This window comes from Meriones unguiculatus, chromosome 6, assembly GCF_030254825.1.
Source record: "Meriones unguiculatus strain TT.TT164.6M chromosome 6, Bangor_MerUng_6.1, whole genome shotgun sequence".
NCBI lineage: Eukaryota > Metazoa > Chordata > Mammalia > Rodentia > Muridae > Meriones > Meriones unguiculatus.
Genome location: NC_083354.1, coordinates 17,181,888 through 17,208,736, shown reverse-complemented (window position 1 = coordinate 17,208,736; position 26,849 = coordinate 17,181,888). Strand labels below are relative to the sequence as shown.

At 47.0% G+C, this 26,849-nt stretch overlaps 1 protein-coding gene across 2 annotated transcripts in view; it reads right to left on the bottom strand.

The window, feature by feature from the left end:
* Myzap (myocardial zonula adherens protein) overlaps nt 1-26,849 on the bottom strand; it is an 82,239-nt gene that overhangs the window by 42,510 nt on the left and 12,880 nt on the right. For both annotated transcript variants that reach the window (XM_021645460.2, XM_021645461.2), the window contains exons 2-7: nt 26,565-26,651; nt 11,771-11,926; nt 8,637-8,729; nt 7,638-7,751; nt 4,711-4,863; nt 1,635-1,760 (exon numbers count right to left, since the gene is read on the bottom strand). In XM_021645460.2, the coding sequence (XP_021501135.1) occupies nt 1,635-1,760; nt 4,711-4,863; nt 7,638-7,751; nt 8,637-8,729; nt 11,771-11,926; nt 26,565-26,651 (729 nt within the window). The remainder of the gene's footprint in view (nt 1-1,634; nt 1,761-4,710; nt 4,864-7,637; nt 7,752-8,636; nt 8,730-11,770; nt 11,927-26,564; nt 26,652-26,849) is intronic.

The window sequence follows — 26,849 nt, the reverse complement described above, 5'->3', positions numbered from 1 at the left end:
CCAGCCGTCTAAGCCCAGACAGCGCCGCACTGCGCCATGCTCTCCCTGGGAAAGCATGACCCTGGGACCCGTGTGCCTCGCACAGAGTGAACTCACAAAGCACCTCGAGTAGCTGTTCCTCCTTAACCTTATTTAAATATGTACATGTATTTTACTTTGTGTGTTGAGGGGACACGTGTGGAGGTGAGAAGAGAGCTTTCATATGTCTGTTCTCTCCTTCCACCATGTGGGCTTTGGGACTGAGCTCAGCTTATCTTGGCAATAAAGCATCTTTACCCGCTACCTAATGCTGTGACCCTTTAATCCAGTTCCTCATGTTATGGTGACCCCCAACCATAAAATTATTTTCATTGCTACCTCCTAATTATAATTTTGCTACTGTTAGGACTTAATCATAAGTATATGATATGCAGGATATTTGATATGTGACCTCTGTGAAAGGGTCTTTCAACCCCCCCCAGAGGAGGTCATAACCCACAGATTGAGAACCACTGTGCTAAGCAATCTCACTAGCCCCCTAGTGTGGCTTTTCAATGGGCCTACTAACGGTCTCTCCTGAGAGATTATTTTCCAAAGGTGTAAGAAAAAAAAAAAAAAAGAGAAAAAAAGAAAGAAAACAAAACAGCCTGTGAAGGTTTAAATAACATTGCACTAAAGTGTCAATGTGTGGACCAACATACAACTGAAGTAGAATGAGGAAATCCCAGATCTTCCTCCCACAATGCAATGCACAAACTTAAGGGAAAACCGGAACATCTGGTGCCTTGATTAAACCTTTAAGGACACAGAAAAACCAGTCAAACAGAGGGACTCCTTCAATGACCCTGTCCTGCCTTAGAGAGGCCACACTGTGAGTTCACCTCTGGACAGAGGCACAGGTGCAACCCCACAGCCAGGAAGAGGAAGGGATAAAGGTCAGTTCTAGATGTGGGAATGGCAGACATCAGGATGGGGAGGGTGGAGCTTTCAAGGCTGGGGGCTGGAAGCAATGGTATAATCCAGGATGGGAAGTGGGAAGTTTCAGAAGGAGAAACAAGTGGAGTAAACAAACACAGGATCTACATGGATTGGGTGAATGGTCCTATCAGCTGGGGAAATGTGATTTTTGAGGCAGAGACAGCAGGTTATTCCAGAAGGAGGGAAAACAGACAGAATGAATAATAAAATAAATCCGCTGGGCCAGGGAGACAGCTCAGTGGATGAAGACCTTGCCGTGCAAGCAGGAGGAGCTGAGTTCAGATCCCAGCATGCAAGTAAGAGCTGGGCATGACAGTGCATGCCTGTGACCCCAGCATTTCAGGGGCTAATGTGGAGCCAGGGGGGGGGGGGTGGGAGAAGCCTGGGAAACTGCTGGCCAGCAGCCTAGACTAAATGGCAAGGGAAAAGACTGTTTCCCAATAAGGAAATAGTAAAGAAGGTGGACAATGGCGGAAGCCTGCTGCCAGCATTAACCTCTCACCTCTGTGAGTACCTGCACACACACATAAACAAATGAAATAGGTGATGGATGGATGGATGGATAGATCCCCTGATTCCTCTTTATATCCAACCTCGTGACTCCCTTCAAGGACAAAACCCTCCTATTATATCTGCCAGCCACATCTTATGCGTTCTGTTTTGGGGCACACACGTACCAGGAGGGCCTCCTTCTCCGCACTGTGCTTGCGCTGGGCCTCCTGCAATTTTTCTTCATACTGGCTGTACAGCTTCCTCGTCATCTCCCGCATCACCTCAGCGTTGGCTTCTTGCGATGACTCCACCTGCAAAGAGTCTCATTGCAGAACTGCAGCCTGAGCCTTGCTCCTCTGGCATCTCTATCCACAGAGGTCAGAGCATGACCCCCAGGGGGAAGCAGCAGGCAGGAGGGCAGGGAGAGAGAGAGAGGGTAGAGCACATACACCAGTGTGGCACAGAACACTAAGTTATCCAGGATGACTGGGACAAGGTGTTTCAGAGAGGAAACTTTTCAGAAGATGACATCTTGAGGCTGGGGAGATGGGCTTAGTTGGCAACATTTTTTTTCAGAACTTATGTAAGAAGAAGGAGGAAGAGGAGGAGGAAGAGATGGAGAAAGAGAAGGGAAGGAAGGAAGAATGGAAGGGGAGCCAGGTGCGGTGGCTGTCTTTGAACTCCCAGCACTAAATAGACACAGATAGGTAGATGTTCCCTGGAGCTCACTCACCGACCACCTTAAAACAGGAAGTGTGGGTCCCAGTGAGAGACTGTCTCAGCAGATAAGATGGACAGCTCCTGAGTAACCTACACTCAGAGTTGACCTCGGACCTACACCCATACGTAGACACAAGTGCGGTACACACACAAACACACACACACACACACAAGCTATGTGCCCATACGTGCACAGATTTAATTTATTTTCAAGATCGATTCTCCATTCAATCCCATTCATGGCACTGACCGACCACATCGGAGTCAGGCCTCGTTAAGCACAAATAAGAAATCTATATTCATCTTTCCCACACTCTGTGCTTTCCAAACTGTTGTCTTAGGAAGCATCTTGGCCTAGTGGGGCCACTGTACTGAGAGCTTTTAGTGGCTACTTGGAGCCTGTGGCAGCTTGAGAGAGTCTTTGGAGCTAAGGGGGGTGGGGCGAGGCTCCAGGGATGGTGTTCCCTTTCCGACTTTCAGCAAGGACCTCAGACCACTGACCCGATGCAGCTGCGGGCGCGTCCTTGCCCCTCCTTCCAGGCTTCTGCTTATCTAAGGCACTGAGCTTGCAAGAACCTCACCTCTGGGAAAGGGAGGAACCCTCTGGCCTAAATAAATTGTGTAGTGTTTACTCCACAGATAGAACAAGTCCCTTTTGACACCTTTGAATGCTCATCACTAGGCAAATGTCAGTACTGAAAAGCCACAGGATGGACATTCCCGGGCAAGGGTTATCATTAACTTAGAATCCAGGTCAACTCCATACTCCATTTCTACCGCACAGGGGTCATGGAAATGAGTTCTACCCTTGACCTGTCCATGCTGCATTCCAGTCATGTGAGGCTTCTTGAATCTCTACAACTTCTTTCATGTTTAATTTGAAGGATGAAAATAAAGGGGAGAGTGGGGAAAAAATAAATAAATAAACCTTTTGAGCTCCAGTGGTCAGGACCAAACTCATCATTACTCTCTAAAACTGGCCACTGTAGGCTGGACACAAAAGATCTGGACTTTCAGGCTACCTTGTCATGCCTAGTGACATACCACCCCAATAGCAAACAGGAACACACAGGACAGACCCAAACAGTATGCTCTATAAGTGCTTGTGGAGTAAATAGGTATACAAAGGTTCAATTCAGGAACTTCTGACTTCTTCCACAACAATCTTTTTAATTTTCAAACTAACTCCTAGTGAGCAATAGGATATATAAAATTGTAAAAAGAAAGACTGACTTAGGGCTGAAGAGAGTAAGAGCACTTGATCTTCTAGAGGACCTGAGTTCAGTTCCCTGTCCCGACACCAAGTGGCTCACAATCACCTTGGAGGAAGCTGATGCCCCCTTCTGGCCTCTGTGGGCACTGCACTCAGGTGCACAAACCCACACTCAGCTACACACATATACACATAATTAAAAATAATGCTTTATTTGAAGAGAGAGCAAAGAAGGGCTGAGATATTTTGCCCAAGCCTAACTCCAGGGTGGCTGTAACAGCAGGAGCCCAGAGGAGGATGACAGAGAGTCTACAGCACAGCATGGCATCTGTGAGGAAAGATGCACTGCGGGATGATTTTCCTGACTGAATTATTAGCAGCTCCGCTTTTCACTAGCATACTGTGGTTTAGGCAATAAGTTATTCATGATCCACAGAATGGCTTAAGGCTGTATAGAACACAATTTGAAAACCACAGTCTTAGAGGAGAGACTTTTGAGGCCACACCCTTTCTTGTAGGCAGTTGATGGTGGCTGGGAGAGACATTTTCTTCAGTGGTGTAGCCACTGGTAAATTACTCGTGCTCTCAAAAATAATCCCTCACCCATACTCCTATAGGTAAGTCTAATTACACTCATATACACAAAAAGACATAAAAGCAAAAGGAGGACCAGCTAGGACAAGGAAGGCAATCAGTGAGAGTTGAGGGAGGGTGATAAGAAAGAGTAAGGAAGGGATCAAAATACACACATACATGTATGAAAATGTCACATGGAAACCATTGTTATGTAACGGGCACTTTTGAAAACTTAAAAACCGAACCCCACAGGCCTGAGTGAAAACTTTGGGAGGGCCAACTGGATTTCAAGGTTTTAGAAGTCTAGCTTAAGCCTACACCTAGTCCAGTGGTTGAAAGGGACAGATCTTTGATGTATGAGTATGAGAGAGAGAGAGAGCATATGCATGCACATGTGTAGGGCAGAGGCAGTCCTTGGGACATTAAAGAGCACACACACAGTGAAGGGAGAGCTCACCAAGGCTCGAAAGTGTATTCTAGACCCAGGAAGCAACCTGCTGGCCTTCCCAATAGCATGATCACAATGTCACAGTGACTTCTAGGAAGCCCTTGAGGCCACTGTAGGCTGAGAAAGGCATGCCCCAAAGGGGCGTTTGCGCAGCATCCCAACCCTAGGGGGAAGCTGTGAGCAGACACCTCCGCAGCACCTTCAGACCATGCCTGTGGGTGAGAAAGTCTGGGGAGAAAGAGAACGGGGAAAGGGAGATGAATTAAAGAGAGAGGGTCAGTGGGAACAGGTCTGGTGGCTTTACCTTCATTTTCAGCAGCTGGTTTTCCATCTGAGCAGCCTCTAACTGCCTCTGCTTCTCCCGGAGCTTGTCCATGGACGCTTCATAGGTCTGCTGCAAATGTCTGATTTGATCCTTGATGTTGCTATTTTCCAAGGTCACGTCCACAAGGGTTTTCTATTAGGGGGGAAAATGAAAAACCCAGACACATAGCTGCATTGTGTGTCATGCTGTAGCAGCTCCCTGATGGGAGCCCCCGGGGATAGCGGCTGCCTCACTACAGTTTAGTGGACCAAAGTATTTTACAGAATAAAGATACATTCCAACAGTACGGCCTGACAAGTATCACCAGCCTGTGGAGGCAGCTGGGGATCTGGCTCAGATGCTGAAGTGCTTAGCTCGTGCGTTGCTTAGTCAACTTGACACCAGCCAAGTTCATCTAGGAAAGGGGACCCTCAGCAGAGAACATGCCTCCATCAGACTGGCCTAGGGGCAAGCCTGTGGTGAATTCTTTTTGGTTGATAACTGAGGTGAGGGCTCCCAGCTCACTGTGAGCTGTACCACCCCTACCCCTCAGGCAGGTAGTCCTGAGTTCTATAAGAAAGCAGGCTGAGCAAGCCATGAGGAACAAGCCAGTAAGCAGCATTCCTCCATGGCCTCTGCCTAAGCCCCTGCCTCCAGGCTCCTGCCCTGCTTGAGTTCCTGCCCTGATTTCTTTTGATGACGGGACTGTGCTGTGGAAGAGTAAACCAAATGAACCCTTTCTTCCCCAAGTTGCTTCTGGTCAGGATGTTTCATCCCAGCAATAGAAAAAAAAAAAAAAAACAACAAAAAACAAACAAACAAACAACGAGAGAACCTGGCGTGCATGTAGCCCAGGGTTCCATCGGAAGCACCGCATATGTGACATGTGGTAGCCCAGCAGGCCTGTGATCCCAGCACTCAACAAAGAAGGAGTCAGGAAGACCAAGTTCAAGGTCATCCTGGGGTACGTAATGAGCTCCCCGCTGGAGAGGGAGATGCTGTTGACTGACTGCCTGCTGCTCCAGGTCAGACAGGTGGTCAGAACTAATTAAAGTAATGATGCTCCTGTTTATTGCTTCCATTTCTACTTAATTAAAGAGAAATGATTCCCATAATCCCCAGACTCTCACCACTGGACACAATGGACATTAGCTACAACTTCAAGACTCAGAACGTGGTCCCAGAAGGCGTTTGTATCTCCTCTATCCTCTCTGGTGGACGACTGGCCTCTGAAGGACTCATTGGACAGCATGCCTCTTGTCCCTAAGCCTACTTGAACCACTTTAGAAGCCATCAGTGGAGGTGAAAGGATATGAAGAGACATCTAGCCTAATGCCCAAATCCTTCTGGGAGAAAACAGATGCACAAACACTTAGCCTTGAACAGGAGACCAGATGCGTCTAATCCTACCTCTGCCACTAGCTAGACACTTCCTGTCTCTGCTCTCTGCTGGCCTTAGTTTACCCACCAAAGTCAGGATTTGGAGACCATCTCCACAGTTTGTCTATTTCTGCTGCTCTAAGAAACGAAGCCAAGAGTCTGGTCTTTGCAATAATAACAAACGAGCAGACGCTAGGATCTTGCATAAGCAAGAAGCCAAAGACCTTCAGATATGACCAATGCTGTCCTCTTCTAGTTGCGTGGCTCTGCTCTGTAGCCTAAGACTAAGAGACTAAGGGTCCTTGGGTTAGGGCTAACACTCTTCTAATAAGTGACCTATGGGGTAAATGCCTACATCGTCGGCTAACTGGCACATGAGTAGAATTTGCCTAAAAATATACTGTTGTTCTGGGTAGAAAACCCGGAGACATAGGACAGGTACAAGCAGGTCTAAACTCAGGTGGGGCAAAGCCCCCCTTGGTAGGCTGGGGAGCTGAAGTGGTTTCCAAGAGGGAAGGAAAGTGAGCCTTGTCAAGTCCCCTTGGTGTCGGGAGAAAGGGAATAAAGGGCTCCTGAATAAAGCAGGGGCTTGGCCAGAGGCCAGGGGGAAGCTGGCATACACAAAAGTGAGCCAGGAAAAGCATGGGACTGCTGCCCAACCAGAAATGGGCATCCCAGACAAACCCAAACACAGCCCCGCCCCACCTACTGCTGGAAGCTAGCCGAGCTTTGTTGCCTCTGGAGCCCCGGCAGCTGTGGCTGGTGAATGCTAAATTCTATGGGAAGCGGGGGAGCCCAGTATGGCGGTCTGTCTGCTTATCCACAAAACTATTTCCATAGGACCAGAAAGGATCAAAAATGAGTGGGTTGAATTTTTAAGAGGACATAAAATGATAAGCCAGACAAACTCGAGGATGGCAGAAAGGATTGTTTGTGTATTTGAAAAGACCAAGAGGCCTGCTCTGAACACCTTCAAGTGAACTTGCATGCTGGGCAGGGGACCGCTCAGCTGGGAGGATAAAGAGTGAGAGCCCTTTAGTGGTTAGCGCAGAGCCAGTCTCTGGTAGCATGTCTTAATTAAGAATGTCTTCATTCTCCAGATCACACATGACTTTTTCCAATGTAGGCTCTTTTTCTAAATCAGGAAAAGGTGCTTCTGTGAGAGCCACCTCCCATGAAAGGTTACATTTTGTCTTTGGGTAAATGTGTCTCTTCTGTAACCAAGTGGTACTTCCTGAAGCCCCAGAGATATAAGGATAAGGACACAAACACTGTGGACCACTCAGGTACCCAAGGAGCAGGAAACATCTCCTTCCTAGAGCTGAATCTAAAGCCCCATTGACAAGGGCACCTGACAGAAGCACAGCATCTTAGCTGGAAGCATTTCCTCCCCGCCTTCCAGAAACTACTATTGCCGTGGCTGTGCTTAAAGGACCATGACTGGCCACGGGAAGTTCTGTGACTTCTCTGCAAATAGGCCCCACTCCTGGTTATACCCAGCTGCCCTGTAAGGGACAGTTCCCAGATAAGAGGAAGCAGCGGACTACCTGCAGGCCAATGGAATCTGATGCCAACGCCGAGTTCATGGCATTGAAGCTGTCCAGAGCTGATGACTGGGTTTGGATGTGACTGTCTAGATAGTCCTGCTGAGCATGGGATACCTGGAGAGAGGAAGACAGTCACTCAAAGCCAATCCACACCCCACTGACTCCAGGGAGCAGCCACATCATCTTCAGGGATATTTACAGTAAAACTATAGATTACACACCAACATCCGGGACCAAGGAGCTAGCTTAGTTGGTAAAGTGTTTGCCAGGAGAGAGAGAGACAGAGAGAGAGAGAGAGAGAGAGAGAGAGAGAGAGAGAGAGAGAGGGAGAGAGAGAACCTACTTTCTTACTCTTGATGTGTATTTCAAGTTCCATTTAAAAAAAAAACTATTACAAATAATCTTAAAGAACAAAAAACAAACAAACAAAACACTAGCTCATCCATGAGTCATTTTGCATGTAGGGAGCTTGTCTGTAGAATAAATTCTTAAGAATAGAATTTGAGGGCTGGGAGCGGCTCAGTCGGCAGGACATGCAGAAGGCCTTGGGTTTGCTCCTTAGCACCCCATTAACCAAGCATGGTGGTGCGCGCCTATAATCCCTTCGCTGGGGAGGCCAGACCAGGAGCACGACGAGTTCAAGGTTATGCGAGTTTGAGGCCACCCGGACTACACAAGACTCCATCTTTCTTAAAAGTAAAACTCTTTTGTGTAAGTAGAACATTATCTACAACTCGCCCGGGTAGGGGCAGGAGAGATGGCTCAGCAGTTAAGAGTGTGCACCGCTCTTGTAATGCAACTCCAAGGAAGACTGCCAGACATTTCCCTTTAAACAGTGAAGTTCAAGCTGTGACTCAGAAGATGTCTGTCCTCTCAGTTCGATTAACATACGGCTCCACTCATAAAAAGCCTGAGCCATTCAAACATCTCCAGGCCACTGAGCGTGGGCCCCGAACTCTGAGATCCTCTCACGGCTGCGGTGCTGAGGCATCGACTTACTGACAGGTCCTGGGTGAGCTGCCGGATCTTCTGTCTCATCTCGTCATAGTCTCCATACATCCGCTTCCTCACTTTCTCCAGAGTGGCCCTCACCTGCGACCACAAAAACACTAGTTAAATTATTAGGTTACAATACCTTCATGAGAGATACTGGAAATTTTATTAATAAGAGAAAAACCAACAAAAACATCTTAAGAATAAGACATGTAGGGGCTGGAGAGATGGCTCAGAGGTTCAGAGCACTGGCCATTCTTCCAAAGGTCCTAAGTTCAATTCCCAGCAACCACATGGTGGCTCACAACCATCTATAATGAGGTCTGGTGCCCTTTTGTGGCACGCAGGTGTATATGCAGACAGAACACTAAATGTAATCAATAAACCTATCTCTTTTTTTAAGAAAACATGTAGCAGATTAAGTGACAGAATCACTCTTGAAAACAATGGAGACTATCTGAACAGTAATGTGTATCATATATGAGGATCAGGATTAACAAACGTTCCGTTATCCAAACAGTAAACCAAAGAACAACCACTTCCTTAAAACTCACCCATCACCCTCAAACCCTGCTTGAACCAAGTTTACCCCTTCCAATCACATGTTTTTACAAGCAGGAAGTTTTTAACTAACCAACTGTAAACACACGGCTATATGGATGAAAACACCTCAAAGCAAGCAGCAACCTCTAATTCCCCCCCTCTCTCTGCTCCAAATGCCAAAAAGCAATTAAACGTCTAGAATGCAAGGTGGAAAAATGTAAGGCCTGAAGGGGCCATAAATTCAGACGTCAGTTTCTCAGTAATTACCAACAGAACACACACTGGTGTAACAACAGGGAAAGTGCTCCCCAAACCCTTGCTCATACAGACACTGTGCAAGTGTGGGCTGTGGGGTGTCTATCAGAAGAGTATTAAGTGGGAGGCTGATCCACAACCCTGTTTTCTTGTCTTCTGGTGTTCCATCCTCTTAGATGTGTAGTAAAGTTCTTGGGAGTCTTCCAACAGATCAAGAAGTCTCCAGGGAGCTTCCTCCAGGCCAACTCCAGGCTGTCTGGCTTACCAATGAGAAGCAGTCTTGGTTTGAGTGTCAGTGTTTAGGGACCGTGCCAGAAGACTTGATACTGAAGGTATATTTGTGTAAGAAAAAACTTGGTTTGCTTTTGAGATTTTGTTTTCTATTTCTTGTGCTAGGGATTTGAACTCAAGGCCTCACGCAAGCTAGGCAAGAACTCTAACACTGAGGTACATTTTATTTCAGAATGGATACTGGTAGAGAGTTAGAAGAGAGGAATCAAGACCTCAGGCATTCCCCAGAGGAAGTTTTTCTTTTGTTTGTGCTTTTTAAGATTTACTCTCTCTCTCTCTCTCTCTCTCTCTCTCTCTGTGTGTGTGTGTGTGTGTAGGTGTGTGTGTGTGTGTGTGTGTTTGTAAGCACAAGTGCCAGTGGAAGGCGAAGAAGTTGTAGAATCCCCCAGAACAGACATGTGTGAGGTACCTGACATGGGTGGATTCTGGGAATTGAATCTGGGTCCTCTGTAATAGGAAACCTTAGCCCCTAAGCCATCTCTTCAGCCCCTACCCAGATAAATTCTAATAGTCTACTTTCTTGCTATTGACCGCAAGCCTCAAAGCATGCCTCTTCATTCCAGAGGACGAATGACTCTATATCACCCTGGCTGGCTCTTGTGCTATCTGTCACCAGAGGTGAATGGGCAGGACCTTGAGCTGGGTGTTGCTCCCACTGAACAGTGTAGGAAGCCGACGAGGCAGGGAGTCTCCCATCAGGGAACAGGGGCAACAAAGTCATAAACACGCTGAGGAAATGAGCAGGCTGGGATGGATCTGAAACCAGCCATTGAAGGTGGGGCCTAGAGATTAACTTTGTATTGCAAAGTCAGTGGAGGTTGGGAATTCGGGGTCAGAACCAGTTCTGTGATCACAGGGCATGTCATTTATAGCTGAGGAATAGCCTGGACCTGCTGTATTTGCCTTTGTCTTGGGCAATTTGAGAGTCTGAGCTCTCAAATTGAAGGTTTATTTCTAAAGTAATCCCAAGTTCTATGGAGCATGTAAATGAAGGTCTAAATATTTCCTTGAGAAAGGCCTGAACTGTTAAAACAATCTGGGATGCAACATTCTGCATGATAGGAAAAAAAAAAAAAACTACTTTAAGAGATCAGATAACTGGGTGTTGAAGGCTAGTGGCTGTAATACATAGTGTGTGAGTATAAGTGTGTGTGTGTGTGTGTGTGTCCATGTGCACATGTGCATATGAGTGTATGGTTGTGTGTGTGCATATGCGTGCACAAGTCTGGAGGCCAAAAGTTTGACATTAGCTGTCTTCCTTGATCACTCGACACCTTATGACGTGAGGTAGGGTCTCTCACCGAACTCAGAGCGAATCTACTCATCCACACACACTTTTCACATAGACACGCTCCACACCACGTTGCTGTGATCCTGCCGAGTCTGCCCATGCTCCACGTCAGTGATTGGTATGGGATTGGGCATGTGACCATCCCTGGCCAAGACGGCATGTAAGGGAATGTCTAATTGGAGCTGGGCAACTTCAAAAATCGTACAGAAGCGGGTGTCCTGTTTTCTTTCTCCAAACATCCAATGTAGAGAAGAGACCCAGTCTTGAGGCTGAAGAAAGAAAGGGCCCGAAGAAATACAGAAAAGCAGACCCAGAGCCCATCTGAGCCTAGCTGCACCTGCCCAGAATCCCCTACCTCCAGACTCATCGCCAGGGAAAACACATTTCTTTCTGAGTTGGCGGTTCTCTTACGAGCAGCCAGTAACACCCACATTTATACAACCGCCCGAACCTAAACATTATGTGTGTCTGGTATCTTATGCAAAACCACCCAGGAGCCTCCACACCACACCCAGCAGAAGCCCTGGGTCTCATGATCCCTCCGCCTGTAACAACCACCCAAGAGAAGCTTGTTGAAAAAAAAAAAAATTATACCTGTACCTTTAACATCACCACAAAGAAAATGGAGAAACATTTCCATCCCAAATAAGGCTTCCAAAATGCCTGCTTAGCATTCTCATCCATGCTTCTGACCTCACCCCCCCCCCCCCCGCCTTCTGCTTCAAAGGACAGAAAATCAAAATGTCCTCGGGTCGCTCACGTCTTTGATGTAGTTCATCTCTTCCTTCAGCTGACTGGTGGACCAGCCATACACCACCATTTCCTTCTGTTGATTGGGATCGGATCTCCGCACCACACCATAGACAACACCCTGAGGAAGCTTCCTGGTAGATTCCCCATTGCTTACTTCTGGAGGCTAGGAGAAGGCAGGAAAGAGAACGTAAGTCCTACAAACCCAGCAGTGATAATGGGCACCCATGTGTGATTAAGCAGGCTGTGCCTGGCCCTGGGTACCCCAGCAGAAGCATTGAGGGGGCAGACCCCCAACCTGGCGTCTGCTGTCACACCGTGCCTGGCATGGGCTGAGGTAGACTGGAGAAAGCATCTACTGCCCACTCCTATCAAGCCTTGGCCCACCATTCTCGTTGGTAAGAACCTTCACACTCCATTTTCCCAAGGAGACATCCATTTCTAACTCACAAAGATGCCAGAGGAATTATACCATGAAACTCTGCACTGAGGTGACAGTGCTTTGAGGTGACACTGTTTTCTGCAGTGTGCCAGTTCCTCTGATGACTTCAGCTGCCTCGCTAACCACACAGCCTGAACTGTGGAAAGTTGGGGTTGACCCTCATCTGGTAGCAAAACTGTCCTATGAGGGCAGGGCTGACTCTGCAGCCAAGATCTGAGGGAAAGAGGTGGGGTTAGCCCACGACCTGTTGTGTCCATTTACGAAACATTTCTGAAAAGCCAAGCAGAGGTGGAGTGACTCCAGCCCTGAAGAATCTTCCCATTCCACTTAGCTGGTCTTTAATTCCAGCAGTCAAAGCTTGAATCATCAGCAAACTGCAATTCAAAAGTAGTGTGTCCAAATCTGACACAGCTTTGGAAGATGAAGGCTTCAGGAAGCAGGAAAAAAAGTGGGTTTTTTTGACCACCAAAAAAAAAAAAAAAAAATTGCTTCAAATGTGTAATGTTTGTAGCCATTTACCAACAGTTCTCCTGTCTACTTCATAGCGGAGGGCGTGGAAGTTCAAAGGGCCCAAATAGCTTGCGCATGAGCACACAATCACATTTAAGCCAACCCTGTTTGGGGTTGGGCCCAGCGCCTCACACTGCAGGTTTGTTAGATGTGGGGAGATAGCAGGGACCTCCTAAAACAAAGGAAATGAAGAGAAAAAGAGGAAGAGAATGAGGGTGCTGGAGAAATGGCTCCGCCAGGAAAGGTGCCGCCAAGCTCGGGAGTTTGATCCTCGGGATCCACATGACAGTGGAAGGAGAGAGCTAACTGCTACAATTGTCTTCTGATCTCTACGTGGGCACTGTGTTTCACCCACGAGCGCGTACACACACACACACACACACGAACAAAAGTAATAAAAAATAATAAAATGGAACAGGAATATTTTTAAAGAAATAACTTTTAAAAGAAAAAAAAGAAAGAGGAAAAAAAACAAACAAACAAAAAAAACAAAAAACAAGACCCAGAGACAAGACTTCAGAGACAAGGAGATGACCCAGTACCTAGCCTACACCTGGCAACTCCCTCCTCCAACAATCTTTTTCTTTCTTTCCTTCTTTCCTTCTTTCCTTCTTTCCTTCTTTCCTTCCTTCCTTTCTTCCTTCCTTCCTTCCGTCCTTCCTTCCTCTCATTACTGAGGAAGAGTCCTGCTACAGAGCCTTGGCTGGACTGGAACTCACTGTAGACCACGCTAGCCTCAAACTCATAGAGATCCACCTGCCTCTGCCTCTCGAGCGCTAGGATTAAAGGGCTGTACCAACCACCACACCAGACTCGAGCTAACATTTTCGATTCCCTTTTTGTAGTTTCCCCTCACCCCCAGATCTTCAGAAAATTCTTTTGAAATAGGAAACTGTAATTTGCATTCTAAATTATTTATTGTCACAAAATAACAAGTGTTGAGCTCATTCCAAGTTTGTAAAATAAAAATAAATAAATAAAACCCAGAAAGATTCCTGACAAATGGTTAATGGCAATCACCTCTGAGGAAGGGACAGTGAAATGGGTGAGAGAACAAAGGGGTGACTTTTCTTCCTTCTGTGCTTGTTTGTGTGAGTGTTTTTACCACAAGGAGGGGACACACCCAATGCTTTTTACTCTTCTGTACAAACTGGGGAAGCGATGGGATGTCAGGGTCTGGGACACTTGGTGTTTGGTTTCTGGGAACAGCTTGTATGCCCACCCCAGGCACTGGGATCCTGATCCCGTGGGCGCTACTACTAGTCTGAAATGTGTTTGTCAGTTCCAATGACTGTCGCGTGGAGTGACTCTGGCACTCAGATATCCCCAATTTGCTAACACGTAATTAGGAAAAGGAAAAGCTCCAATGAAACTCCCCACAGACCAGGAAACAGAAGCTGTTCTTGCAGCCCCGGGCCCCACCCAGTTCCTGAAAAACAGGCTGCTGACACATGGCCCTGATGAGATGCGCAACACAGCAAGGTGCAAAGAGGAGGTCACACACAGAGGTCCTGGGGGATGAGGACGGGTCAGGCCTGCAATCCCAGCACTGAGGAGTCGGAGGCAGGGGCGTTGACCTGAGTTTGACACTAACTGGGGTTGCATAGTGAGTTCAAGGCCTGTTTGGGCTACAGAGTGAGCCCCTGACTCAACAAGGAAAAGGGTTTATGTGCGTTGAAAGATGTCTAAGATACGCTGAGTGGAAAAGAATCAATTCTACATTCCTGTTTTTGTCTTAAGAACGGGTGCGGAGATTTTCTACAGAGACACAATCCAAACCTTTGGTGACAATCTCAGGGGATTGGACACCGCCTTTCCCTTTGTGTTCTTTTCCACTCTGGCCTGTTGCTGTTGTTGTTATTGCTGAATCAGTTTTACGTAAACTTTTTTAAAGATTTATTTTGGAGGTGGACATGAAGTCCTGCCCCTAGCTGGAGCTCTCGGCGTTGGATAACTGACGAGAGAGTCAGTTTTGTTTAGGGGTGTGTGGCTCCTGGTAGGCTCACTACGCTCCAGGAGACAACTCCACACCCAAGACTATTTGGACAACACAAACTGGACCGGATTGCCTTTTTTTTTTTTTTAATAAAGGAGGACATTGAGTTGAGTGGACAGTGAAGTGGGGATGAGTAGGGGAAGATCTAGAGGTGAATATGATACGAATACGTTGTGTGAAAGTTTCAAAAAGTTAGTAAAGTATCAGTTTAAAGACTTGTTTTTAGTCATCTGTATAGGCATGTATCCGTGTAGGGGTATGTGTACATGTAAGCACAGGGGTCCACAGAAGCTAAAAGAGGATGTCAGATCCCCTGGAGTTAGAATTACAGGCAGTTCTGAGCCACCCAGCGTGGATGCTGGGAACTGAACTCAGGTCCTCGGCAAGGTCAGGACACATTCCTAACCATTCAGCCATCTCTCCAGTCTCCCTTTATTTCAATCTTCAAAAGGAAAGTAAAAGTAAAAATCATTAAAATGTTATCTAAAACAAAAGACCTCCAGGAAAAGGGCCAGGCCACAGGGCTCTGCTGAGAAGCAGGGCCAGCAGCATGGTGCTCCCTGGGGGAAGGCGCTGGACCACGCAGAGAAAGGCTGGAAGGGCACGTAAGAAGGAGGAGAAAGAGGAAAACATTTGCTGCACATTTAGTGTTTTTTATTACACGGTATCTCCTTCAGTCCTCACAACCCTGCTGTGTAAACGTTATTGGTTCATCTGGTGTGAGCATTCAGGTTTCTGCCCCTGTCTTTGCAAATGTGAACTTCTCCAACCACTATGCCTCCAAGCCAGTGGAGAGTCAGCAGGGAACTGGACCTCAGATGGCTAGGTGGCATCCCAGAGTCTCAGGGGACAAAGAGGCTGGGAGCTTAGCCCTCAAGTTCCAGAACCATTTAAAAGAGTCGGGCCAGAGATAGGGGCTCCTCTCCACTTCCCCACCTAGCCTCCTGGCCCTTCTGTTCTTCTGCCAACTCCCTTTTTACCTCATGCCACTTACAAGGCTCCTCCCTCCGCCATACTGCTAGACTGAAATGTCCCTTCCTCCAGAGTTACTTCCTTGATCCTTCAGCACTGTTAGGACTCCTCATGCCCATCTTCCCCACGACCACAGCCAGGCCTGAGTGACTGCACGTGTCTGTAAGATCAGAGGCCTGCTCCCCTGGCAGCCACCAATCCCCCATCTGTCCTCGTTCCCACTCTCAGCTGCAGCAGGCAGCGGCGATGGACACATTGTGACTCTCAGCAAATATTTACTGATGAACAGGAGGAGCTTTCGAAGCTAGAAGAGGTGCTGGGGAAACCACCTCGAACATGCAAACACAGTCCAGCTGAAGGAAACACCCTTTGTCCCTCGGAGAGCAAGGGGCAATCAGCAGCCCAGAACCTCAACCACAGCACGAATCTGGAGGCGTCCCAGGACGGCAGGTGGGGCCACCATGTTTATTTAGTAAATAGCTACATGCTCAAGATCACTAGAGAACACAGAGGAAAAAAAAAAAAAGAGCTAGTATGTTTGCAAATGCTTAAAGTTCATTTTTTTCCCTCCTCTTACAACAGCCCTAAAGTGAGTATTACTTTTAGGCATGATGAAAGTATTGTGGTAGTTTCAAAAGGCAGGGTTTATCTTTGAGAGAAGCATCCAGACGTATTTATGACAGTGGAAGGCTACTGAGTCAAAGGCTAGTAGCTTAGTCCACATTTCGGTTTCCCTTGGTATAAGTTTCAAACTCTCCACGGTTAAAAGGTCTTGGGTTTCTTTTGTTTGTTTGTTTGTTTTTGTTTTGTTTTCTTTTGTTTTGTTGAAGCTTGAGGATGCTGCTTTCTTTATACCTTTTAAAAAGCAAGTTTTAAATTACATGTGGAGGCTGGCACGATGCCTCAGCTGCAGAAGGTGCTTGCTATCTAGCCGGAAACCCTGAGTTCCATCCCGGGAATCGACATGGCAGAAGGAAATAATTGATTCTTGCAACTTGTCTTCTGACCTCTACACATGCCATATCACACACACACACACACACACACACAGAGATAGATAGACACAGTGTGTATGTGTGTGTGTGTGCATACGCATGTGCGCGTGCACAAAATAGATGTAGAAAACAAAAACATCTAAAATATGTTTGGGGCTGGAGAGATGGCTCAGTGTACAATGACTCTTTTAGAGGGCCCAAGTTTGTTTCCCAGAACCCACCTATTTGGGGCAGCTCACAACCACCTATAACTACAGTTCTAGGAAATTTGATGCCCTCTTCTGATTCCAAGAGCACCTGCATCCATGTGAAAACACACACATACACACACATACACACACACACACACACACACAACTTAGAAACAGTAAATCAAATATTTCTAAAAAGAATATGTATGTGTCAGACCTATTATGGATATATTGGGCCTAAAACAATGCCAGGCACAAGCTCCTTGAAAACTAAAGCCATATAAAGTGCTGAGATGAAGAGAAAGTTCCCACCACAGTAGGGAGCGGAGACAACACACAAAACTGGCATTCCATGAACCCCACATGAGACGTAGCAGGAATAAGAGCAGGTGTACACAGTAACACAGAGGGAGGCTGTGGTCGGTGATTTCCCATGAGCACCCACAGCTCAGGATTTACCTCAGGCTCTGGCAACAGCTCTTTTCCCTGGGCTGGAAAAGGATGAGAAGCCACAAAAAGGAACCCAGTCTAAAACCCTATAAAATTCTCTAAGGGATTCACTGGCCATTGGATTAGTTAGGTTAGTGACAAGGGCCTAGATTTATCACCTCTTAAATTAGAACATGTGATCTGACAACAAACTCCACAAAGGCAGAGGGTGGATTACCTTTACAGCTCCCAGCTGCACCTCAATGCCCAGCATATAGAGACATTCAACAAAGATGGGGAGGATTGTGTGCTATCATATATGGGGAGGTGCACATGTGGTACAGGTCAGTGTGTTTATGCATGTGCATGAGTGTGTGCATGTGTAGAGGCCAGAGAGGGTGTCAACCTCAGGAATACCGTTCATCTCTTTTAAGACACTGCTCTGACATTATTTCATGTGACTGTACCAATGCGAATAAAGAGTTCCACAGCTGAAGAAATTTTGGGAAGGTACAGCTGGTCTTTGCTACTTTGTGGGTTCTGTTTTCCACCCTTTATCCCTCCCCCTCCCGTTTCACCCCCTATCACTAGATAGGAGAAAAAGGAGGAGAGAGAGAGAGAGAGAGAGAGCTCTGAAGCTAATTTCTTTTCTTTTGCTTATTCTTTAATACCGGTTAATAACAAACTGTAAACAACACCCCCTGAAGCAACCACCAACCCATCCTACCGGGCTCTAGCATTTATATACCTCTGAAAAGTTCCCAGAATTCCAAACATCACACAATTGCAGAAACTATCTGCACATGGAAAAACCACGCCTCTGCTAGAGCACAAGGCAAATCATAGTCAGCTGCTGTGAACAGTCCAAAGAGGCCCCACATCCCCACACCTGGGATTAAAACAAGAGCACGTTCTTATAATAGTTCTGTTTTTTGTTTTGTTTGTTTTGTTTTGTTTTTTAAGAAACCAAAATTCCAGCATTCTCACTACAGGGAGGGGCGAACATTCTTGTGTTCTAGAAGAGGAACCTGGGTCCCTTCGGGAGGGCTTGAGACAGGAGACCTGCAGAGGTTAGTGAAGGCTCCAGGATCAGAACCTCAGGGTTCAATGAGAGACAGACACAGGCCCTGCGCACTATCACAGAGGCAGCCCAGCCCCAGCTGCAGCCGTGAATTATGGGAGCATACCCGCTCACCTGGCAACAGCCAGGATGTTGTATAAACAGGCTCTCCAAGGACAAGAACCAGCAGGCTTGTTCATCCAGGCTTTTAAAGGAAAGAGGCTATAAAATCTGCCAGGGAGGGTTTCCTCCTCTGACAAACTACTGGCTCCAGGAGTCCTGGGCTCTGCAGCCACACACACACTCACTTAGCATCTCAAAGTCTCAGAGTAATTAAAGGTCACAGAAGGACACATAATGACCTTCCTACCTCGTGTTAGCAGCTTCTCATAATATTGTTTCTTCTAGCTAGTCTATTAATATGCACAAGGTTTCGCTCATGATGAAGATCACAGAACCAGCTCTAACCAGATAAGACTATGCAGCCACATTTCCGATTCAACGTGCTGCATCTGCCATAGCTAGAATTGTTCTCTCTTCTCCACCCCCCCTCTTTCTGTGAGCGTGTGAGCGTGTGTGTGTGTGTGATGCACACTCTTTCTTCCTCTCTCTTTCCCTCTCTCTGTGAGTGCTTATTCACAGGGTTACAGGGTATACAGAGTTACAGAGTTCTTTGAAAATGACAGAAAAGAGTATTTACTTTCAAAATGATCTACTGTCAATTGTATTCCTAAAGTTTAACCATACTTAAGAACATTCCACATTTATTAATCCCTCTCCATGAAATCTGTGATCATAAGAAACCACATTATTATGCTTAATATGTAAACAAAAAGCCAGGGGTGGTGGCACACACCTGTAAACCCAGCCCTAGGGAGGTAGAGGCAAGAGGATCAGTAATTCAAGGCCAGCTTCAGCTACATGAGACAAACAAACAAACAAGCAAGCAAACAAACAAAAAGCTAATTCACCTGGGTTGCTTGCACATTTCAAAGAACTTGCTATGGTTAAACTGTGTCACTCCTCAATAAAAGACATGTTAAAGTCTTAACTGCTAGTAACTCAAAATCTGCCCTTCCTTAGAGACAAGATCTACTTAAAATGGGGTCATTAGAGTGGGCCCAACACCATCATCACCAGCGTCCTTACAAAAAGGAAGGAATTTGGACAGACACAGATGTGCACACAGGAAGAGCTCCATCTGTGAAGACTGCAGTTACACAGCCACAAGATAAAGACTGACAAGCGCCACCAGACTCTGGGTAAGTTAAAGAAGGGTTCTGCCTCAGAGCCTCCAAAGGGACATGGGCCTGCCTCCATCCAAGGCTTCTAGGACTCAGAACTAAAGCAACAATAAAATTCTGTTGTTCAGCCCATGTAGTCTACAGTGTTGTTATGGTAACTTCTGAAACTAACAGGAAACTGATCGTCACAGTCATTAAACACCTACTGCGTGCAGAGAGCAAGGCTCTATAAGGACAGAGTAGAGTCAGACCTTTGTGCCCTGTGTGTTTCTACACTAACTCAACGTTATTTTCACATCTGAATATTTACAGAAATGTTTATCCATTCCTATGACCAAAGGATGCTACAGGTGAAGCCGTAAGGGCAGTTTGGAACCTGGAGTTTGACTAAGGAAGGGGAGGTCATGGAAGCACAGGACAGATAGGGAAGACCTCAATGGAGAAGGAAGCCATTTGTTGGAGGGGCAGAATGGGTAAGTAGAGAGACAGTTGTTAAGAAGATACTGCAAGTAGGAGAACGGACCTTAGCAGGGGTTCTAAGAAGGGAGGATATAGCAGGTGCAGGAGCCCGTGACAGCTAGTTGGCAGGGCCCAACCAGTGATGCCACACAGGAGCAGAATCACAAAACCAACACACAGACTCAAGAGCAATGGTTTCACCATCACCCATCCACTTTCTAGCCTCATACCTCGTGTCATGACTCTCCAGCCCACCTCAGAGGCCAGATTTTAAGAAGGACACTACATAAACTCATTTACTATTTATTTATTTAGGTTTTTTTGAGACAGGGTATGAGAGGAGGGGACGGAGAGAATCTGTTCAACATGGGGATGGTTAGATCTCAGAGTAGGGCAGGAACCTGCCCCCATTCCTTCCCCACCTCCATTAACTATCCTATCAACTCCTATTCCCTATAATAGCCTGAGATCCATTCCCAAGTCAGACCACACTAGGTTCCCTGGAAGTGCATGAGCCAGACTGGCTCTGAGGGAAATACACTCAGCGAATGAACATAAGAAAAGAATCCCCATTCTCTCCAGTGATCAGGGTACAAGAATGTCAGGTGCAGAGGGCTACAGCCAGAATGTCCCATTCAAAGTTCCAATGTTGCCTAAAACTTTTTAAAATTTGAAAATAGTAGAACTGCAACACCGATAAACTATCATTGTTCCGTTGGGCAGAAATCACATCACCAACCAGTATGGCCTTTACCAGAATAGGATCCAGAGACCACAGCTGGTAAGACTGTCTCCGAACCAGAAAAAGGTGAGCTCTCTAGGGTTGGGTCTTCACAGAGAGAGGGGAGGAGGGGGCAGGTAGATATTTTCAGAGAGGGGAGGTGGGAACCAACAGATCTTTAAAAAAGGTGGGGGCAGGGGAATTGGACCAGGTGATGGTATAGTGATGCTCAGATTTCTGGAGGAGAGTGGAATGATGACATTAGAAAGAATGAAGAAGGCATATCCCAAGAGGAAGAAGGGAGACAAGACAACACTTCATGGATGGGTATGACTCCAAGACAGCTAAAAGGAGAGAGGTCAAGGCCAAAGCCAAGGCCACGGGGTTTGACCTACAAAAGGCAGAGGTGGTATTCAGTGACTCCTTGTAGGCCACACATAGTGGAGGGTACCTTTTCCTCACTAGTCTATTTTTTTAATGTTTATGTACATATATGTGGGGAGAGGGATGTGCGTATGTGTGCAAAGGCCAGAGAATGACCTTATGTGTGTCACTATCAAGAACACTGTTTACCGCCTGTGAGAAAAGTGTTCTCGTTGACCCAGAGCTCACCAATTAGGCTAGACTGCCTGGCCAGCAAACTCCAGGCACCCACCTGCCTCTGCCCTGATTACAAGCACCCATCTCCATGCACAGAACTATTACCCGAGCAAAAGGCTTCCGCTCGGGTCCTCAAGCTTGCGACATGAGGACTTTACCAGGTGAGCCATCTCTGCAGCCCTGCTCAGCTCATTTGCTCTTCGCAGCTGGGCATCACCATGCCCGCTTACAGAGGAAATCAGCGTCTGCTTTCCAGGACTGGTGGAAAACAGAACGCAGTCTCAGACCGCAGACAACTCTCAAGGGGACGAGGAGCAGCAGGAAGGCAAGCGTCTGAGTTAGGATAAGGAAGCCTCTCCAGTACACCCTGGGATCCCATGACTCCGGGAAGAGTGCTCACTATTGAACTTGCGTTGAGCATCCTCCCAACACACCTCCATGCAACAGGGCAAAGTGTGCTTTCTCCGGTACTTCTGAGCTGTGAGGAACTCCTCTCTATAATAAACGGAGAACAGACAGAAGAATAGCCAGCAGGCAGTGGGTCTACATCTGGCCAGCTGCCCACTGACCTCTGCTGTGACAGTGTCAGTGACTAAGGCCCAACTGCCCTTGGCCAGCGGCAGCGCTAATGGCCAGGAAATTCCCTGAGTAGTTTCACTTCATTAGAAGTCAGTCAGGCCATTTCACATCCTCAGACTTCCATGTCCTATCCAGTCCCAGTTGCTGGCTTGGCAAACCATGGGTTCTCCTTCAAAGGAATCAAAGTCATTGAGCCTAGAACGATCATGCAGCATGTTGGGTACCTCGCAATTCCGTGGCTCCCGGGGGAGGGGCAGACACACGGCAACCACATCAGAAGTGGCTCCTTCAGGGAACCTTAGTTGGTATGTGAACTTTGCTCCCAGTGACTCACACCCAGGAATCCAGCCAGGACACGGTGTCAAAATCACTATCTTCCTAGTTGCCACAAGAACCTTTGGGTGCTGCCACCACCCAAGAGTTTCAAAGCCAGCCTCACCCTCCTCTCTACCCCAGTTCTTCCGCAGTGAGTCACCAGCTTGCTACAGATGGGCACCCAGGACCTCACGCCTGGCGCCCAGTGTGGGAGGCGTCAGGGTACACGGTTCCCGAGCTCCTTGGAGCCTGAGTTCCTGAGCACCTGTCTCCCACTGAGTGAGTATCTGTCGTAAAAAAAAAAAGTATTCCTTTGGCTTCTAGTGCAAGTTACAGCAATAAGCATGTGACCTCAGATAAAATGATACTGTCAATATGTACTCAAGCAATTTGCATAAAACTATTTGTGATTTTCATTTTAACTTTTAACACGTTTTTCTCTCCATGAATAAAAGTAATGCTGGATGCTTAGTTACAGTAAAAGAAAAAAAAAGTCATTGTCTCAACCAATCTGGGAAGCACTCTTCAAGACAAAAGATGGGCACACAGCTTGGATATGAACTCCATAGCTGCAGCTCTTTCCTTGGGAGTGTTTGGTTCCCCCATGAGAATAACCGCTCCAGGGTGGCTTGCCCTATTGCAGCTCATTCCCTGTTGCTCTACCGTGCGCATGGACACAGCTACCATGACCCTGGCCTAGTCACTCACTCTGGGCTGGGCTTCTTTGTTAAACTTTCTCAGATGCCATCAGTTCTAAAAGGGAAAGTGAGGGTAAGGACACAAAGGGGAAAAGGCCCCCCAACAAGAGGACCCCATTCAATCCTGGTCACCACCCAAGCCCAGTAGCTCAAGCCTCGCTGCCCCTGTTCCTAGGTCATCAAGTACGAAGCACTAATACTAGGTACTAGGTGCTAGGTACATCTGTGAGGCAGTTTCTGAATTGGGTAAAAGGAGGTTAAAAAAAAAAATCCCCATCCTGACTGTATGTGGGAGCATCCCACGGGCTGAAGAAAAGGGAGAAAGCATTCCATGTCTCCCTGCTTCCTGTGTGGGTGCCCTGTGAGCAGCCGCCTCTGGTCCATGCCACCGTGGCCTCTGCATGACAGCGGGCATCAGCCTACAGTGAACGCTTCCTTCCTTCAGTAGCTTTTGTCACAGTTTGCCACAGTAAGGAAAAAAGTAATGAATGCAGCCACTAAGCACTTCTTCTGCTGAACGGTCACAGCTATGGGGAGGCTGAAAGAGAGCTTTGGTCACATTCCACATACGTGAAAATCACACTCATCCAATAGCTAGCATGGGGCTCGTACTGCAAATCTGAAAAGCACGTCAGCATGTCTGACAAATTTTGGGGGCCCAAGACCTAACCAAGGTTCACTCATGACATCTCAGGTTCGGTTTCTTAATCTATCTCTCCAACAGCAGAAGTTCATCTTGTTTTTAATATCGTCAGATTTATGGCAGAGAGCCAGGCTAACTGTTAATTAGTGTTCCATACCAAGCCTTTCCCCTTCCCTCTATGCCTTTCTGCTTATTACTACTATTGTGGATTTTATTATTATTATTCACTACATCACAGTCCATTGTAGGTTGAGTGTCCTTTATCTCAAAATGCTTGGGACTGGAAGAAATTCAGATATTGGCGTTCCTTATACTTGGTTGGGAATATTTGTACAGACTTTAACAGTTAGGCATATCTAACCTGCCAAAATTCAAAATCCACAGTGTCCCCAAATCCAACTCATTACGAGGGTTATAAAATTGGGGCTATTCATCTGGGCAGTGGAGGCGTACACCTTTAATTCCAGCACAGAGGCAAGTTGATCTCTGTGAGTTCAAGGTTAGCCAGGACTACAAGGTGAGTTCCAGGACAGCCCGGGCTAGAACACAGAGTAACCCTATCTCAAAATAATAATAATAATAATAATAATAATAATAATAATAATAATAGGGCCTATTTAACTTGTACTGATCTTAATCTTTCTGGTGTTCAAGCTATGTCCATTTTAACCAGAAAGAGCTGTCAGAGCTGGAGAGATGGCTCAGTGGTTAAGAGCAACTCCTGCCCTTCCAGAGGACCCAGGTTAGGTTTCCAATACCCACATGGTAGCTCACAACCATCTGTAACTCCAGCTCCAGGGATCTGACGCTCTCTTTTGGCCTCCATGGACTCTAAATGCATGTGGCACACAGACACACATACAGCAAGGCACACATACACATAAGATAAAAATAAACACATCTTTAATAAAAAAATAAAATCAGCTCCTAAGGTCTTGGCTAGGACCTTGCTGGTACTGCCTGGATTTCCAGAACCAGGGGTCTCAGGGCTAGCTTGGCCTGCCCCCCTCCTGAACATTCTTCCGGGTACTGTTGGTGAGATGCTTCCTCTCCTTTGAACCAGGTCAGTGAGTTTACATTCTCTCATAGCTCTCTAGTCATAACTTCGTCTTCCTTCCTACTTCCTCTGCCTAACATCTGCCACTTGCCTCAGCGCTGGTGACTTGTCTTTGGTAGAAAGCAGAGAAGAGGGAGCAGGGGAGACAGCTCAGCTTGCCGTGCAGTCATGAGGGTCTGAGTTTGGGTCAGCAGACACATTAAACAAACAACAAACAACACAGGGGTGAGAGAGAGAGACAAATCCTGGGATGACCCGTAAGAGAGACCATGGCAAACTTGGTAAGCTTTGGGTTCAGTGAGAGACCATACTAAGAAATAAGGCCAGGCACAGTATCACACGCCTTTAATCCTAGCACTCAGGAGCCAGCGGCTGGCAGATCTCTGTGAGTTCGCGGCCATATTGTTCTACAGAGTGAGTTCCAGGGCAGTTAGAGACACATAGACCCCACCTGAAAAAGGAAAAAGTAGGCCAGAGACATGGCTCAGGGCCATGTTGCTCTTGCAGGGGACAACAGCGCAGTTCTAAACACCCACACAATGGCTCACAACCATCCATAACTTCAGGTCCAAGGGATCCAACATCCTTTTCTGACTTCTGAGGGCACCGGGCACTCATGTGTTACCCATACATACATACAGACAAAAACATTCATACGTGTAAAATAAAATTTGAAATTTTTTGAAGAAAGAGAGAAAGAAGAAATAAGGAAGAAAGCAGCACCCAATGTCTACCTCTGGCCACCACAGGCACACATGGGCATACATGAACACATACACACACACACACAAACCAACAAGAGAAGAGTGTCATGGGAAAGGAAGAATAGATATATAAAGTAAACTCTGGGGCATGACTGGCCTCTCACCAGTCTATAAAGAGGCTTCCTTGCTTATGGTTCGCTATGCCACTGGTTATTAAAGTTGGCATTTCAAGAAGTCACAATCTCCTGATTCCACCCATGAAATGTATAACCTACTATTTCATTTTTGTTGTTGTTGTTGTTGTTCACAGAAAATATCTCCCAGAAGGACTGCCCGGTCTCTGGCATGCCTATCCCTTTCTTTTACGCTCTCCCTACAGAAAACACATCACTATTTTGTTTGCTTTCATTCTCAACCCACTAGAATCCAAGCTCCGTGGGTGACAGACATTGCCTTGTTTACTGCTATGTTCGCCGCTGTAGTCCTGGGGGATGAAATTTAGCAGGTACCAGTCATTGCTTAGGAATGAGAAAAATGGTGTCACCTGGAACAGGGTAAGCAGGCCCTCCCATTTACTTGCTGAGCCTTCTACCACCTGCAGTCACTTAGCACCATCTCTATGTTCCCAGATAGGAACAAATGGGGCATGACATCACCACTGTTTATTTATACACTGGTCCCACCTGAAAAACTGCAAATCCCTTTAAAGCAAAGGTAAGGTCATGCTTATCTGTACAGTGCCAGGACTCTGTTCAGAAGCAACACAGAAATGTTTGCAGAATTCGTCCTAGAACCAGCCAAGAGAACATGCTCAGTTGCCCGCTGGGCTCTTCATGCCAGCTAGAGCGCGGCCTCCAGCCTGTTGCTCCAGTCCCTGCAATTCACAAAAGGCCCTTTGACTCCACCGAACCTGCCATTCCAGGAAAACTACCTTCCCTGCCATAGCACCTGTCACTAAAAGTCCGGTGTCCTCACAGCTGGGAGGCTCCACAGAGCCACCGTGTTCCCTAGGATACAAGGGCTGGAGCACAAGGCTGCAGAGGCAGCTGGCAGAGCAGTGTGGAAGGCTGAGTGCCTTTTTAGCAGCAGCAACCAGTGCACAGCTTGGAGAAGGGCCTTGGCGAGGGATGGAGAAGAAGATGTTAATAGACAAGACCAGCTGTAGGCCCTGGCTTCAGAGACAGCTCACCTGATCTTTCCTCTCAATCTTCTTTTCTGTTTGCTGGGGCACCGGACTCTCAGGGGGCACAGTCAGCCGCAGTCTGCAGACATTTGCCTAAAAGAGGTGGAGAGGGAAGTCCAATGAGGATGAGTGTTGGGTGCAGAAAGAGCCAGGGGCCCTGGGACTTCTCTCTGCCTATTCCACAGTAATGGGCTCAATGTACCATACTGATCACACTAGAAGGAGGTCAGCATGGTAAGACCAGCATGGCCTGGCACAGGCACCCACCAACGGTACCCACCAGCAGCCTGC